General features: G+C 42.2%; 1 protein-coding gene across 1 annotated transcript in view; it reads right to left on the minus strand.

The window, feature by feature from the left end:
* Positions 1 to 12,879: 12,879 nt before the first annotated feature.
* Positions 12,880 to 16,617, minus strand: part of LY86 (lymphocyte antigen 86) — a 71,319-nt gene continuing 67,581 nt past the window's right edge. Inside the window, exon 5 of the mRNA XM_006909290.1 lies at positions 12,880 to 13,913. Within this exon, the coding sequence (XP_006909352.1) occupies positions 13,830 to 13,913 (84 nt within the window). The 3' untranslated portion in view covers positions 12,880 to 13,829. The remainder of the gene's footprint in view (positions 13,914 to 16,617) is intronic.

Consider the following 16,617-nt stretch of genomic DNA (forward strand, 5'->3'; position numbering starts at 1 on the left):
CATGAAGAATGCTGCTTTGAAATTGAGTGTACAAATATCTGTTTGAGTCCCCATTCTCAATTCTTTTGGGCATATGCCTAGAAATGGAATTGCTGGATAATGTGGTATCCTGTGTTTTTTGAGGAAACTCCATATTGTGTACAAATACTTTTGTACAGACTCTGCGAGCTCTACCTCTCTGTAATTAACTATGAATGATTCAAGATTATCAGAGATTTTCTGTTACTAGGTGGCACTGAGTTGAAATATTTTAATTTAACAAGGGATCCATTTTATTTTAAAAAAAATATAGAAAGGGTCTCACTGAAGTCAGTCCCTCCTTTTGGAGCCTAGCATGTATCCCCCAATCTGGTTTGGTGAAGAAGACAGAATAAGATATCCCTAATTTAATCCCTAGAACCTGTTGCATTATATGGTAAAAGGGACTTTAGCAGGTTTGATTGACACCGAGATGTGGAAATGATCCTGGATTATCCAGGTGAGTCCAATGTAATCACGTTTCCTTAAAGGTGGAAAAGGGAAGCAGGAGAGACTCCCAGGAAGATGTGACTATGGAAGAAAGACACGGAGAGATGCAACATTTTGAAGATGATGGTAGAAAAGGCTATGAACCAAGGAATGAAGGTGGCTCAAGGGCATGAAATGAATTCTTCCCTAGATCCTGTAGAAGAACACAATCCTGCCTTCACCTTGATTTTAGTCTAGTGAGATCCATTTCAGATTTCTGACCTCCTCAGATTTCTGAACTGAAAGATAATAAATTTGTGTTCTGCAGACCACTAAATTTACGGTGATTTAGTATAGCAATGACAGGAAACTAAAACAGATGGGTCTCATAGGGTCCTGTGTTCACATTTTATACTTTTCTTGTTGTTACTGTCTTGAGAACAGATGCCATGCCTACCTTTTCACACTGTGATCCCCCACCCCCACACTACCCCCACATCACAGAGCCACGTGGGAGAGGCATGAAGAACATTCACTGAAGGAACATGGATGACTGAGTCACACTGTGTGTTAGCGCAAAGGGGAGGAAGGACAAGCAGGCCCAGGGGTGCCGTGCATGATGACGGTGAGGCTGGGCCTTCACCTAGCTTTAAGAGCTTGGACCACAGACCATACTCCTGGTCCCCATACTTTATCAAAAACTTGGTTCTGCTAAGAATGACTCTACTTGAATTACTGATCAGATACTAGTTTTAATCATGGTAAATGGGTAATTTGTTTAACCTTTTTGAACCTTATTTTAAAAAAAATTATTTTAAACGGGGATAGAATTACTTCACAGGTAGTGGTGACTTTTAAATTGCCTAATTTATGAGAAAGTACCTAGTGTGGTGCCCTTAAAAGCAAGCCACTAATAATCCCTTAAGGACTGAAGAAACCATTTTAGGTTAAATCCTGGGTCAAGGTGTTCAAGGTCACTGATTTTCAGTTATCTTCTCTCCGTGCTACTTGAACAAATTCGTTTGTTTGCCTTGCATCTGAGCCTCGTTTCCTTCCTTTCATCAGAAAAAGAGAAAGAAAGAGAGACAGGTAGGTGGAGGGAATCTTCTCAGTGTTATGAGTCTCAAGAGGGCCAAGAGCTTCACTCTTAGTATTTCTCTGATAAGAGATATTTTCCGATTCCATTAAGAAAATTTTAATCTCTTCCCAGCCTCGGTTAAAGGGACTGCTACCCTTACAAAGAACAAAGCTTTATGAGAAACATTCGAGCAATGCTTTTGAAGATGTTTTTATAATAATGTCAATGTCTGCCAAAATTTTAAGATCAAGGAATTCTGAATAGATTTATACAGTAGTGAATGCTTTGCAAAAAATATTAGATTTTTGAAAGGGTGTGTCAAGTAGTAAACATTCAGGGTTCCATTTTCTTTTCCATAGTCTCAGAATGAATTCCTTTTTTTACTATTTTTTTCTTTTAAATTTTGGTAAACTATACATAACAAAATTTACCTTTTTAACCATTTTTAAGTTTTCAGTGGCATTAAGCACATTCACTTTGTTGTGTAATCATCGCTGTTCATCTCCAGAACTTTTTCATCATCCTAAACAGACCTTTATATTTTTCAAGATATAAGTTGCATCGGGGAATTTAGAATCCACATTTCCTTATTGGCTATCCTTAGAATTGTTCTAATGTTCTATATAAATGTTATATGCTTATTTGAATGTAAGCAATTAAAAATGACTCAGTAGAGGAAAGGAAGGAGAAAAATTTATCAAATGCCTGCTAAGCTCGACATGTTACATATTCCATACAACAATCTGTGAGGCAAAAAACTGTTATCCCATGTTACAGATGAGGAAGCTGAGGCATAGAAGAATTAAGTAGCTTGCTCAAGGTCACACAACCAGGAAGTGATGGAGCTGAGACTCAACCACCATCTGTTTTTCAATGGCACCATACTCTCAAGTTTAAACCACTTTCAGCACAAAGGAAAGAAGGAAGGAATTGGGTGAGATGTGAACTTTAGGATTGTTGAGTTGCTAGTTATTGAAAGATACTTCCAGCAGAGTATGGGTTTTACTTTGTTGGAAATTTTTAAGATCAATAGTCAGCTCTTTTCCTGCCTTGTGTATTCTTGGACCACAAGAAACTCTAAAGGATTTCTGTGATTTGTGGTTACATTAAATTAGCTTCATTGTTACTTGTCTTTGTGAAATAGTGAAAATAGGGACAAAGATGAAGGAGGGACAGATATAGAGAGCTACTGGCAATGGAATACCAGAGGGAAGATATCTGGGTGCGGCTGCTGTTCCTGTACACCCCTGTTTTGCTCAGAATATCATATATGAACTGGAGGAGACGAGTATTGAAAAAGAAGCAGGTGGCTTCTTCATGGATACAAGAATGGACGGACTTTGCAAGAGAAGTCTCATCCTCCACAGAGATAAACCAAAACTTTGGCCTCTTTTCTAACTGAGCTCTGGTACTGTCCCTGGGTCTGCTTCTTAGGAAGATGGAGTTAGAGTCATATTATGATATGATATTAGCTAATTTTTGTCAACCTCTGTGACACACATTATATGGTAATTACTTTACTTACATTATATCTCCAAATGACATAATGACTTAGGTTCTGTTATTGTCACTATTTAACAGATGGGGGATGGTGGTCTCATGGCCCAGAGGTGGCAAGGACAGGACTTTGATTGTGGTCCGCCTGTACCCCAAATCCATACTTGTCTCCACCATGACACTCTGATGTCTAGTGTTGAAGTCACATGCATGTAGGTACTAGACTTGGCTCTATTACTTACTGCCTTGTGCTCTCTTCTCTCAGAGTCTCACATCTGTAATATTATGAATAATGGAAATTGTACCTCCTTCTTCACTGGATTGCTACGAGGATTAAGTAAAATTATCTGTATGAAAATGTTATGTTATGGGTAGAATTGTATCCCCCTAAAAGATATGCTAAAGTTCTAACTCCCATTAATTTAGAATGTGACCTCATTTGGAAATAAGTTTATAGAGGTAATTAAATTAAAATGAAGTCATTAGAGTGGGCCCAAATCCAGTGTGATGTATGACCTCATAAAAGAGGAAATTTGGGCACAGAGACAGACTTATATCAAGGGAAGATGAACTGATGACATACAGGAATAAGGCCATGTGAAGATGGAGGATTGGCATGACACATCTGTAAGCCAAAGCACACCTAGATATACTAGAAACTGTGAGAGGCAAAGGCACAGACTTGTTCTTCCCTGGCACCTTCAGAGGGAACATAGCCCTGCTGATATCTTGATTTTGGACCTCTGGCCTCCAGAACTGTGAGATAATATATTTCTGTTGTCCTAAGCCACTCGGTTTGTGGTAATTTGTTACAGCGGACTTAGGAAACTAGTACAGTACACGATCAGTGTTATTTTATTCCTTAGACTCCTGGGCTGCAGACAGGTACCAGTCCGTGGCCTGTTAGGAACTGGGTCTAACAGCAGGAAGTCAGCAGTAGGCGAGGAAGTGAAGTTTCATCTGTATTTGCTGCTGCTCCCCAGCGCTAGCATCACCACCTCAGCTATACCTCAGATCATCAGGCATTAGATTCTCATAAGAGCACTGGTCCCTGGTGCCAGAAAGGTTGGGGACCTCTGCCTTAGACCATTTATTAAACAAGTATTTTAAACCAAGCACGGAGATTTCTTCAAAGGTGAACAAGACCTTGTTTCTTCTCTCAGGATGCTAATGTTGTAGTAGGGCAGACGAAAAGTCAGCAAGCAATTAAAGTAGAATGTGGCGAGTGTCACGTTAAAGGCAAGTGGGGAGTGCTAGGGGAGCCCCAAAGGGGGCCTTTAACCCATCCTGAGCATCAGAAGATGGACAGCTTCTTAGAGGGAGTTAAATTCCAAAACTGATGTAGTAGTATTTTGGATAAGAGCAAGGCTGTCATGGAGCAAGGTTGTTAATGACTTTTTGTTGTTATAATGGAACAAGCTCAATTCCCAGTTGATGTGAAAAATGACAAGAGACAAGCAAGATTAGAGAGAAGTTGATGTGTTTGTTTAGCAGTTTTGCCTCCAGAACAACTTTTAGCTAGGATGCCTCTTTATTAAGTTTGGTTAATTGGTAATGGTGAGCAGGGACTGGAGTAGGATGGGGTGATAATGAGATCAGGAATCATCAAGAAACAGGTAGAGACCAATACCTTCCTAAAGAAGAATATTCCCTTTAGTTAGCTCTCTTTCTTCAACATGTACCATGTGGAGGAAGAAGATGCCAAAGCTTGGCCTAGGCCACTGGGTAAGGTTTGTAGGTTATGGACAGCACAAAGGGAAATAGGGGACCGAAATCAGCATGTACTCACATACTAAGCTGTGTATCTGGGCATGGACCTGTGTCTGCCCGGAGGAGCAGCACCCTTTGATTTGCATAAAGGTGTCATCTTCTTGCCAAGTCATATGCCACTGATTCTGGTTCCACCAAGAATTCTGGTTTCTAATTCACACAAAGGTGTCATCAATCCTAGTAGTCGACCCTAGCATGGCATTTGGTCTGGTTACATGACAAGGCATTTGTTTCTTTGAAAAGAAGCCTATTCTACATGTTGGAAAGCTGTCCAAGGAGTCCTTATTATACAGTTAGAGATTGAATCCACGGCAGATGAAATTATATTCCCATCTCATTAGCTAAATTACCACCTTCCAGTTAACTTGCTAATCTGAACCATATATGGCTTTTAGCTCATGCCCCTGAAGTTGAGACCATATCTGTTTTTTGTGGAGCCTGGAGAGCAAGAGACACAAGAGAGTTTAAGCAGTTGGTTAATAAATATTAGTTATAAATATTGTCTGTGTAGCCAGGACAAATTTCTCTATAAATTTTATTCTTGTCATATACATAAATGTTTAATATTTTGTAAGTTACTCTGAGTTTGGAGTTTCTTCTCCTCTGGAACACACCAAATATTTGCTTTGGGAGTAAGGTAAATGGATATGCTGTGTTGGGAGTCGAAGTGTGAGCTTCAGTCCAGAATATAAACAGACAATGGATCCTAAAGCTTATTGTCAGAAGGATGGTGAGGAAGGGACTCTGTTCACAGTAGGAGCAATACATCCTGTCTGTCTTCGAGCAGAAGGAAAAACAATATCATAGGGACAGTGCAGAGGTCCAAATGGACTTCCAGATGTCAGTGGGGAAACAGAAGGAGCTGGGGTGGGAGCACTTGTAAGGAAATGGGATTCCTATTCTGGCGTGGCTCTGGGGGAGGGAAATCCTGCTTCCCAGTAAACTGGAATTTCTTACGTGTCAGTTTGTGGGTTCATAGGAAAACACTCTAACAACACTAACTTAATTAAATATCACTGACTTATCACTTACTTCTCTTGCATATTACAGAATCTATGCAGATTCCTCTCATTCTACACTGGTTATTTTTGGTGCCTCATATCAGCTCAAGAGCAATTCTCTCCTATTTCATTCTTTAGCACCCTTCTCCCGGGACTGTTGCCCTAGCTCTTAAAGCTACGTGGAGGCAGAGCGTTGCTGCCATTGTGTGTGTGTGGGGGGCAGCATGCCACTCGTGCCCACGCCTGGTTATCCTTTCCCTCTTTGTGCTGGGTCCCTCTGGGTTTATGGAATAAGCCATGCCGTTTTCCTGCACCTCCTTCTCATCCACCCTCAAAATAGCTGCCTGCTCCCTGCTCCCTGCCCCCTCTTGCCCCCTCTTGCCCGCTCTTGCCCCTGTACCACATTGCCATGGAGGCCCTACAAAATACCACTGGTGCCCTGGAGTTTTTCTGAATCCCTCGTAAAAGTCAACTCCTGGTTCAGCTTCTCACTGTAGCTTCTTCTCGAGGCTCTGTCATACATGCGTGGGGAGTTGGGACACCAAGTCCTTCTTTCCACTCCACTCTTCTCCCAGGAGCTCACTCATAAGGCACTGCCAACGTCATCACTTACACCCCCAAAATATCCAGAAGAGATGACATGGTGTGCTTTGCTAGGGCGAAGATTGATTTTTTCCCAAAGTTATGTTGATTTTTAGTTCCTAACTTTGAGGGTTGCTTCTCCAGCCTTGAAAAGCCTCTGGAAATGAGCTCCCTTAGAGCTAGAATGGGTGCCACCTGGCTCTCAGTGATGACTTTAGTTGCTTGTTCCCAATACCGAGATTCTGAAAGCTTGAAAGTGACTGTGAAATATTGAAATCAAAACACATCAAATATTGAAAAATGAAATCCAATGTAAAAAATGAACAAAAACAAATGAGTGCCAACTAGACAGACTTCAGGTTGTAAAAATGAAGGTGAGAAAAATGACATGTAAAAACAAATAGTTGGGAGGCAACAGTGAGCAAATCCAATATGATTATAAAAAATTATGGCCAGAGAGCAAGGCAGGAGTGATAAGAACCTTTTTCTTTTAAATGACTCTAGATATAATGTTTGCTACCCAGGCTGGTGGAGGGAGTCATTACTAAGAGCTGTAGATTTGGCCAGCTTGGGCTTGATACCAGATGATGAAGAAATGAGTTTCTGCATTAAGATGTCTTACAAGATAGTCTGAATGTTAGAGTTCCCCCAAAATTCATATATTGAAACCTAACCCCGTTGTGATGGTAGGTATTAGGAGATGGGGGTCTTTGGGAGGTGTTTAGGTCATGAGGGTAGAGCCCTCATAACTGGGATTAGTGTCCTTATAAAAGGACCCCAGAGAGCTCCCTGCCCCCTTCTGCCATGTGAGGACACAGAGAGAAGATGACTGTCAAGATTCAGGAGACGAGCTCTCACCAGACACCAAATCTGCCGACACCTTGGACCTGCAGCCTCTAGAACTGTGAGAAATAAATGTCTGTTGTTTATTAGCTTCCTAGTCTATGGTATTTTTGTTATAACTGCCCAAATAGACTAAAACAGGAGAAAAAGTTATAAAGTACATGATCCTGGCTCTGGTAAAATTTATGGCTCATGAGTATTATATTTTGTGGAGCACTGTGTCAGGCTCTGAAAAGTAGTGGTGGGAAGAAAGTTGGATACACTGTCAGTGGCTCTGCCTGTCCAGGTCTTCAGCACTGGGCTCATGTAGAGGCTACTGCATGGAAGATACCATGTCTGCTGAGCCCCTTTCTTATCACTCTCAAAACAGCAGCTTCCCACTCCCTGCCCCCAACCCTCCAATCTCTACTCCCCTCGCAAAGCATTTGTTTGTGCTTTGGTGCTGCCTCTATGTTCAGATGCCCTTCTCAGGCTGGTGTCCTCTCTTTCCTTCCTCCATTGTCTCATCCCCATGGAACCCTGCACAGATCCTCACCACTGGGTCAGTCCCACACCTCGCACCACCAAAGGGAACTCAGACAACATGAGTCATACGTGAAAAGGGGTGAGGATGCTCTGGGTAAAGAGAATAACCTCTCTCCAGAGAGAGATGCAAAGGAGTCGGTCAGGAGGGTGACAAGTAGAACCTTTGGCAGGGGGATGGGCTTAGAGTAAGATCTGGGTCAACAGTGGGCCTCAGTAAACACTTGCTGACTTGTCGAGTTTCAGGGATCACAACTAAGTATTAACAAAAAAACATGTACTTGAGCGAAAGTCTCTTTTATTATATATTTAGTCAAAAATGGAGGTCATTACCCAATGATAGCAGAAATGCAGTGTCTCCTAGTCCTCAGGAATGAAGCATCAGAGTTTACAGCAGGGAACCATAGCTGGCACTGCTCCTGTCATGGACACCAGGACTTCTAAAGCCCCATCCTTCCTTTGAGGTCCTGTCATGGACACCAGGACCTCTAAAGCCCCATCCTTCCTTTGAGGTCCAGCTCTGCGCACTCCACCACGAAGCCAGTGCATACGCCTTCCTCACAAAACCACACTGTTTCATTCTTCTTTTTTGTTACTCACCACAGTCTGCCTACCATAAGAGATTTTCAACTTTTCTTCTTCCCTTTTCTTAAAATATAAGCTGGTGTTGGAAAGGGATTATATAATATATCATTCATTTTTATGTTCTATGTTTTATATATTATGTTCTTTTTAGTATAGTGCCAGCAAGTACTTGGTACTGAATAAATATTTATGGAAGGAAGGAAGAGAAAGAGGGAGGGAGGAAAAAAGAAAAGAAGGAAAGAAGGAAGAACAGAGAAAGCGAGAAAGCCAGACTATCCCAGTTTATTTGTCCAGATGGGTTTGGTAAATGACCAAAGATTTGTTTGTTAAAGAGCGTGGTGAAGTTCCTGCAAACCACAGAACTCAAATCAGTACACTCCTTAAACATCCATGGTCATTTTCCCCCCACTGTTCTGCTCTTTTTTTTTAATTATTCCAAAATATTTATTTTCGTTGATGATACAGAACTTTATATTTGCATAAGTACAATTTTTGCATTTGTGCTTTAGTTTATGAACAATTTACTTAATCACGTAATGGATAATTTCTCTTTGAAAAGGCATAACAATATATTATGCACTTTATAGAATTTTATAGACCAACTCTAGTTATGAGATTATAAACTCTTAGGAAGGTTTAGAAATCTGAGACAAAATGGATCATGTAACTCACTCAAGTTCCCATGCTAGTTAGTGGCAGGGCTGGGGAAAATCCTAGAGCTTCTAATCCCTTGTTCAAAACTCCTGCTATGCCCACTGCTGTGTTCTTATCAGTGAATTAATCTAACCCTTTATAGCCTACCTTTGTTTTTAGCCTGTTTGCTGCTTGATTTAACAAATCTTGCAAGCCTATAACTAAAACTATAAAGTGTTCCTTATTCTATAGTCTCGAACCAAACAGCCAGGGCAGCGTCAGCTAGAAAGAGCCTGGGATGGAGTCAGACAGATTTAAATCCCAGCTTGCTGAGTTCAGGAGCCTGTATAAGCAGGGGCCAGTTACCCCACTCTGGTGACCTCAACTTCCTCTGCTGTACTGGGGGTCATTGTATTACCTACCCATGGGCTGTTACTGAGATTAAGTATGGATGTGCAGGTATAATGCCTCCCACAATGCTCAGCACGTAGAAAATGCTCAAATAATTGTTAGCCTTTAAAATGCTGTTGTTATTACTGTTGTTGCTCTGCTTTCTCAGTTGTTGTCTGTCTACTTTCACACATTTTCATCTTTTTAGTCTATCTTTATGAGGAAATCTTGTTGCATCCCTTTGATCATTTTCATAATATTCTCTGGCCCCTTCCCAAACTCTCTTCTACCATTTCTGAGTAGAAGAAAGGGAGGAATAGCCACAATAAAAGAATGCATGCATATGTGGCATGGATGTTTTCTCTCTTCCATCGTTAGCTGGGTTTTAGGAAATCCATAAAAATATCAGCTAGGAGAAGAAATTGTTCTCAGTCAAAATAACATCGGTGCATACATTATTTTCCTCAGGAATGAGGAGACCAAGATACTGAAGGGAAAAATTTTATTTTGTCACACATTTTAAAGGGAAGCTGGGTTCGAGGAGAGAAAAAAATTTGAGGCTGGTACATTTGAAGGAACTAAAGGCTTCAGTTCCAAAAAAATTCACCTAACATTATTTACAAACTAGATGCAAAATAGCTCTTTCCCAAATCCTGCTTGCCAGATAAAATGATCAGGAAATTAGACAGAGGAACTTGTTTTGCTGACTGAGAAAAATGTAGCCGATTCAAATCTGAAACCGAACTGCTGAGATGATAAGCTCTCTCTCTCTAACAAGTCCCGTTAAAATCAGGATGTGGCCCTTTCCGTTCTCTCTCTAGCTATTTTGGGTTATTTTTTCTGAAGGCAGACATAATTGTTAAATTTGCAGATGTTACACTTAATTCTTCACGTCTTGCATGTGTATTTTTTTTTTTTTATAGAAAACAACGTCAATTAAAAATTACACATATTTTCTTTCCTAGGTCCTTTTGGCCTATTTATAATGTTTCTGTTTTGGGGCAAAACTTGTACATAAATGTTTTCCTTAAATTCTTTTCAGAGTTCATGGTCAGAGCATGTAGCTCAGTGAACATGCCCCCATTCCAGATCTAATAAAACTAGCCACTCTTAGAAGAAATCAAGGTGCCAAGGAACCATTTCTGGACTTAAAAAAGGAATGAGGGCTATGGATGAGGGTGAGACTCAAAGGCTGTTTGCCCCAGTGATATAGGAGGGATAGGAGAGGTAAATTAGGAAGTAGGGCTTTAGCTCCGTGGGTGAATACCCACGTCTATGGACTGAATGTTCATGTTCCCTCAAATACGTTTGTTGAAATCCTAACTCCCGATGTGATAGTATTAGGAAGTGGGCCTTTACAAGGTGATTAGGTGATTAGTGTCCTTATAAAAAAGTCTGCAGAGAGCTCCCTCACCCTTTTTGCCATGTGAGGACACAATGAGAAAACAGCTATCTATGAACCACAGAGCAGGCCCTTACTAGACATCAAGTCTGCCAGAGCCTTGGTCTTGGACTTCTCAGCCTGCGAGAAATAAATTTTTGTTGTCTATAAGCCATCCAGTTTATAATACTTTCGTTACAGCAGCCCAAAGAGACTAGGCACCACCTTAACATAATAATAACTCACTTTTTTTGAGTTATGTGCCAGGTCCTATTCTGGGCACTTTATATGCATTCTCTTATTTAATTCTCAAAGTATTTCTATAAGGTAGATATTATTATCGTCGACACTTACACGTGAGGAAACTGAGGCTCAGAGAATTTAACTCACTTGCCCAGTTAACAGCTAGGGGACAGAAAACAATTTTTACTTTTCCGTCTTTTAGCTAGAGTAAGAACTAGGAGAGTTAGAACTGAAATCTGCTCTGTCTAATTCTAGATGTATTGCAGACTCCAAGTATCTCTCTCCTTTTTCTCCCTTTGCCCCTTTCATACTCCCCCCATTTCCACTTAGAGAATGGTATGGTTCCAGTGGGACCAACTCCAATCCAGCTCTGGGGGTGGGCCATATGACTTAGGCTAAGTCAGTCAGTGCAGGGCCAAAGTGATTGGTCAGAAGTGGCCATGCGACCTAAGACCTTGCACTCAGAATGAATGGCAGGGTTTTGAGATAAAAGTGTCTCTCATTTTTTTGTACTTTGTATGAGTGTGAAACCACTTGCTATTATAAGAAACACTGCCTGAAGGTGAAGTCAATATTCAGGGAGGCCAGAAGTGAAAGAACGACAGAGAAACAGAGGTAAAGTGCCAAGGACAGTGTGGACAGGAAGGGCCTCTGGCATCAAAATGGCTGGAGCTGGCTGATTTCCATGAATTCTTTGGTTCAGGGGGCATGGCATAATCTTGAACCAAACTGATGTGTTTTTCGGGGAAGTTTATTGAGGTGATTTTGAAACAGTAATAAACTCTGTTTATGAGAAACTGAGAGTAAATTAAGTTCTCTGTCTGCGCACGCTCACCGCCCAACCCCAGATGCACACATAGATATTTGCCCAAGAGAGTTTTCTTGGAGTGGCCCATGTCCTCTTGATGCCTCCTGCTTCCTGGGTGATAATTCCAAACCTCATCTTGGTCACTATGTTCTGCCCCAGTGTTAAAGAGTGATAATGATTTTGGCCATTTCTTTTACCTGAATGGTTTGTATTTTAATAGGAGACTTGCAAACAATGAAAAATTTTCTCAACTTGCTGGAGTGAAACTCACAGTAAAGTTTAAGGCCCCCGACAGGAGACTAAGGACTGACATATTTTGGGGCAGAAAAACACTTTCTTTTTCGCTTAGATCACTCCCTTAGTGCAACTGCTGTGTCCTCAGTCATGGCTAGGGTCAGCCCTGTGTATGAAAATCCCTGTTTAACCCAAACTGTAGCATCTTAAACTCTCTCTCATTCATACACACATACACATATTGACAAATTTTAAGAAGAGGGTGAAGAATAGGAAAGGGGACAGCTGGGTTATGGAAATATAAAAAGTGAGCTTGTTTCCTATTCCTTGCTCTGTCTTTGGGAGACTATGATGCTGTCCTGAGCTGTTGGAACATGTGTGTGCTCAGAATCTACCCAGGACTTTTCCTAGAATAAGGATGTTTACTGAAGAGGAAGCAGTGAAATGTCTCCTTAGAAGGAATCGCAAAGGATCAGAAACTCAGTTTGCTCTTTGTGTACATAACAGTATCACTCTGTGGGTGGTCAGAGGTTTGCTCTTGAACCTGGCACACACTGGTCTTTTCTCCCAGGCATTTAGGGACAGAGACAAGGACTCTGGTGTAACTTTGTCTCTCTATAACCCAGAAAATCTTAGATGTTGGCTTTAAAATTTTGATTCACTGGGTATATACAGCTTGTTATTCTAGATAGTTTAGTTATGTACAGAAACTAATTAATAGCAATAAATACCTTTAAACTATGGATTTTTTTCCTCTTTTAATGTCTAACAGAGTGGCACTTTTATGGATATAAAATACCTGCAAATAATAAAGTCAACCCAGTCATCTGACTTCAGCCGCTTAGTAAAAGTGACAGGGCCAGATGTTGGGCCTAGGGACACAGGAAGGAGAAAAGTGGGGAGATGGGAACAGGATGGTGAAGGGCCCACCATACGATTCTGCACATCCAGGGACAGGAGAGGATGGGGCTGCCAAAATGGCTCTCTGACAGCAGTCAGGCAACCTGCTCATTATGGATGGCTCTGAAGTGTTTCTGTACATGAATGATCATATCCACTGGTTGACATGTGGCTTCCTAGAATTTCAAGGGACCGCAAGCTCCATGGAGGCAGGGACAGTGTCTGTTTTGTTGAGCACAGGGCCTGGTACACAGTGTTCAGCAGTTGTTCATTGAGTGAATTAATAAATGCATTAATGAGAGCCATTATGTGCTGAGGCCAAGAATAACCATGCTTTTGGAGATGAAGCTGTAATGAGGTTTGGTTAAGTAAGATTTCGATGTCACTCTTTATAAGGTTTCACCAGCTTCTCGTCTCTCACAGTCCAAGGATGCAGGGCTTGCCCAGCATAAGGAGAGGCACCTTTCCCTAGTGCTAATTCTGGCAGGGCTGCCATCTCCTGAACATCTTAGAACTATTTATGCTGTATCAGCCCGGGAAACTGTGTCGGGAGGAAATGACATTATAACTGCAGAACTCAGATTCTTTGAGAAACAATCGTAGGACAGCTTTCTTTATTCTGAGTAACTGAGGAAGTGCTCCTCAGGAACATCTGGTATGAGATGACCACTTAGAGAAGAAGGATGGACCCTCGAGCCTGCTTGGTGGCTGTAAGGAGACTGCTTAGAAGTAGGTAATTTCTGGTGCTTCATTACATCTGTGGAGTCTGGGGCTAGGGCTAAAGTCAGTGGCTGCTCCTTTGGTGAGCCTTCTTGTCGAGGTTCTCTCTGTGGTCGACTGGTTCTTCTTATACAGTAGGTGCAGTTTGAGGAGCTTGGAGTTTTCATGAGACAGATTGCTGTGCTTTTGAGTTGCTCAGGAACAAATGACAGTAGCATTGGCACAGGCCACCGTGGAATAGTTTTCGTTATACAGTTTCAGCAAAACCTGGTATTCTCCCTGAAAGGGACACAGGGAAAGCATGAGGTATGGGACCAACAGAACAACCAACCATTCAATAAAAATAGTTATCGAGCACTTTCTATATGCAGGCACTGTTCTAGACACTGGGGACGAAGTAGAATCAGGCAAATTAAACCTCGCCTTGTGGAGCTATGGCCTCACTGGGAAAGACAGACAATGCAAGTTGTCACACAATGATGATACAAAGAGAACTCAGGTAGGGAAAAGGGTAGATGAGAGTGCTGGGCAGAGCAGGGTAGGGTAGGATCAGGCTAGTTGCTGGTTTGCTGTGTAAATAGGGTGGTCAAGACAAGTTCTGCTGAGAAGGTGAGCTCTGGTCAAACACCTGAAGTTAGTGTAGGAGTACACCACGCTGCTCTAGGGGTTGGCACTGATGTGTTTGAGTAACACTAAAAGGGAGAATGGGGCTTCAGGGAGCGGGAATCACAGGAGGAGGGAGAGGAGATGAGGTCAGGGATGGCCTCACTAGTCATGGTGGGGATGCCGGCTTCCACTCTGAAAAGGACACAGATTACGAGTCTGTTTTCCTTAGCGGAGTTGTCTGATCTATGTGTTAGAACTCCTCTGGCTCTCATGTTGTAAGAGTCTGTAGTGGGAGAGGGTGGAAGCAGGAAGAGCAGGTAGGAGGCGCCTCAATAAGCCAGGTGAGAGATGGTGAAGATTTGGAACAGATGGTAGAGATGGGAGCTGGGGTTGGAATCTGAATAGGTTTTGGAAGAAGAAGCAATATGATTTTCTGAGGAAACCCATGTGAGTGAGAGAGACAGAAATGGGTTAAGAATAACTCTGGCCTGAGCAACTGGAAGCATGAAGTGTCATTTGCTGAGAGGGAAAAGACCTCTGGGGGAGTGAAATTCAACTGTGTGAAACCCAAATGTTCTATCAGACAAAGAATTGCTGCCTTTTAGGGTTCCTTTTTGGCAACAACACACCACAGAAGAATTTGTCTGTGTTTAGCAGCTGCTACCCAGGCCTGTGTGAAACTGCAGAAAGAACCCAGGGGTTGAGCCATATCTGTTTGGCTCCCAGCTGAAGCCCTGCCCGTCCCCCACAGGCCCACGTGGTAATGTGTCTGTAGACTCAGCAGTCTGGAGAAGAAAGCTCAGAATGAGGGGCGGCACGTAAGCAGGGCAAAGGGCCCAGGAGGGAAGGATGCACCAGACACTTCTGGTACATCTTTGATGCGCCTGTCACCCGAGGAAGGAAAAAGTTTTAATCTGTGTGAGCCAGAGGGAAGGAATAAATCAGGCCACTGGGTAGAAGTTGCTCGAGAGGCAGTTTTTGTTAGAAGAGAACAACTTTCTAGCAATTAGCAGTGGTCCAGGAGCAAGAAGGTCCCCACCACTGAAAATCGTATTCAAGACACCCAGGCTCCACTCTGGATGGTGTCTGGGCGTGAGGATTGATTAGAGCGCCTCAGGCACCATTCAGCTTGACATATAGGCTCCCATGGTTCTGATTGCTCAAATATATTATGATTTCAGAAGCAGTGTTAGAAATTTAACCAAAGCAGTGTAAAAGTTAAGAAATTAATTATGAGTAAAGACCAGCTCAGATTTGCATCCGATTGTGTTTAATTATCATCATCATCATCTACTTTTCTTTTAACTCTCAATGTACATTTAAGTACGCACCCTACAGAATTATTAAAAATCGTATAAAATTTTTATTATTGTTTTATAAGCCGGAAAAAAGATGTAGTATTTGAAAGAAGGTTTCTAGATTATGAATTATAAGATATACATATTCTGGTTTAAGGGGCAAGAGTATTTAGACAATTGTGCACATCTGTAAGCAGGTGGGAGGACAAGCTAGAAGACAGGAGAGGCAAAGTAGGAACAAGGGACAGAGAGTAGTGGCTTCTTTGCTATTGAAATGATCTCTGAGTTTGTGAGTTAGGACTCTGTAATTGTATCCTTGGCACCTACGCAGTTCAGGCTGTACCTACAAGTTGTCCACGTGCTTTGGAAGCCCAAAGATCCCTACATTCTGATTCAGAAAACAGCATTCATAGACAGATGCAGGGCTCCAGCAGGACTGCAATCTGGGCCAAGGGACTGGCTGTGTTAAAAAGTAAAGAATACCAGGACACTGAAGATTGACTGCTGAGTGGAAAAGTTTTCAGCTAAGCAGACAGAGGATTAGCACGGAGGCCATCTGTGGGAGATTGGTGGGGGAGGGGATCTTTTAAAATGAAAAGGCTTCACACTGTCTCTGTCCCATATTAGGAAACGAAGTCTCTGAACCTTGCTGGCTGGACGTCAGCCAGGGAAGCCTGAGCTGCCTGTAGTTGGTCCCTGGCCAACGTGAGAGCACATGTGGGGATTAAGGCCTCAAGCTGCTGCTTATGTGACAGGCTGCATGTTATGTCCCCTGTCGGCTTTGGCCAGGTGTCAGCAGGCTGGTGTGGGGTCAATACTGGCCAGGTTTCCGCTTTCTGTGGATGCTTATACGCCCAGACCCAGGGCCAGGAGCCCTGACCACGCCTTTGCCCTCACGTTGGGAAACAATCTTGTCGAGCACTGTTATTGTTTAAAGAACGCAGATACTGCACTTACCTGAGCGTCCTAGGTGATGGCAATAAAGCTTTTTATATCTCTGGTAAATTTTCTTTCAAAGGGATTCTTTGACTGTAAGAAATTCTTTTCTCTATTTTATAGCAATTGCTAAAGGGAACTGA

Source organism: Pteropus alecto, unplaced genomic scaffold, assembly GCF_000325575.1.
Source record: "Pteropus alecto unplaced genomic scaffold, ASM32557v1 scaffold121, whole genome shotgun sequence".
Lineage (NCBI taxonomy): Eukaryota > Metazoa > Chordata > Mammalia > Chiroptera > Pteropodidae > Pteropus > Pteropus alecto.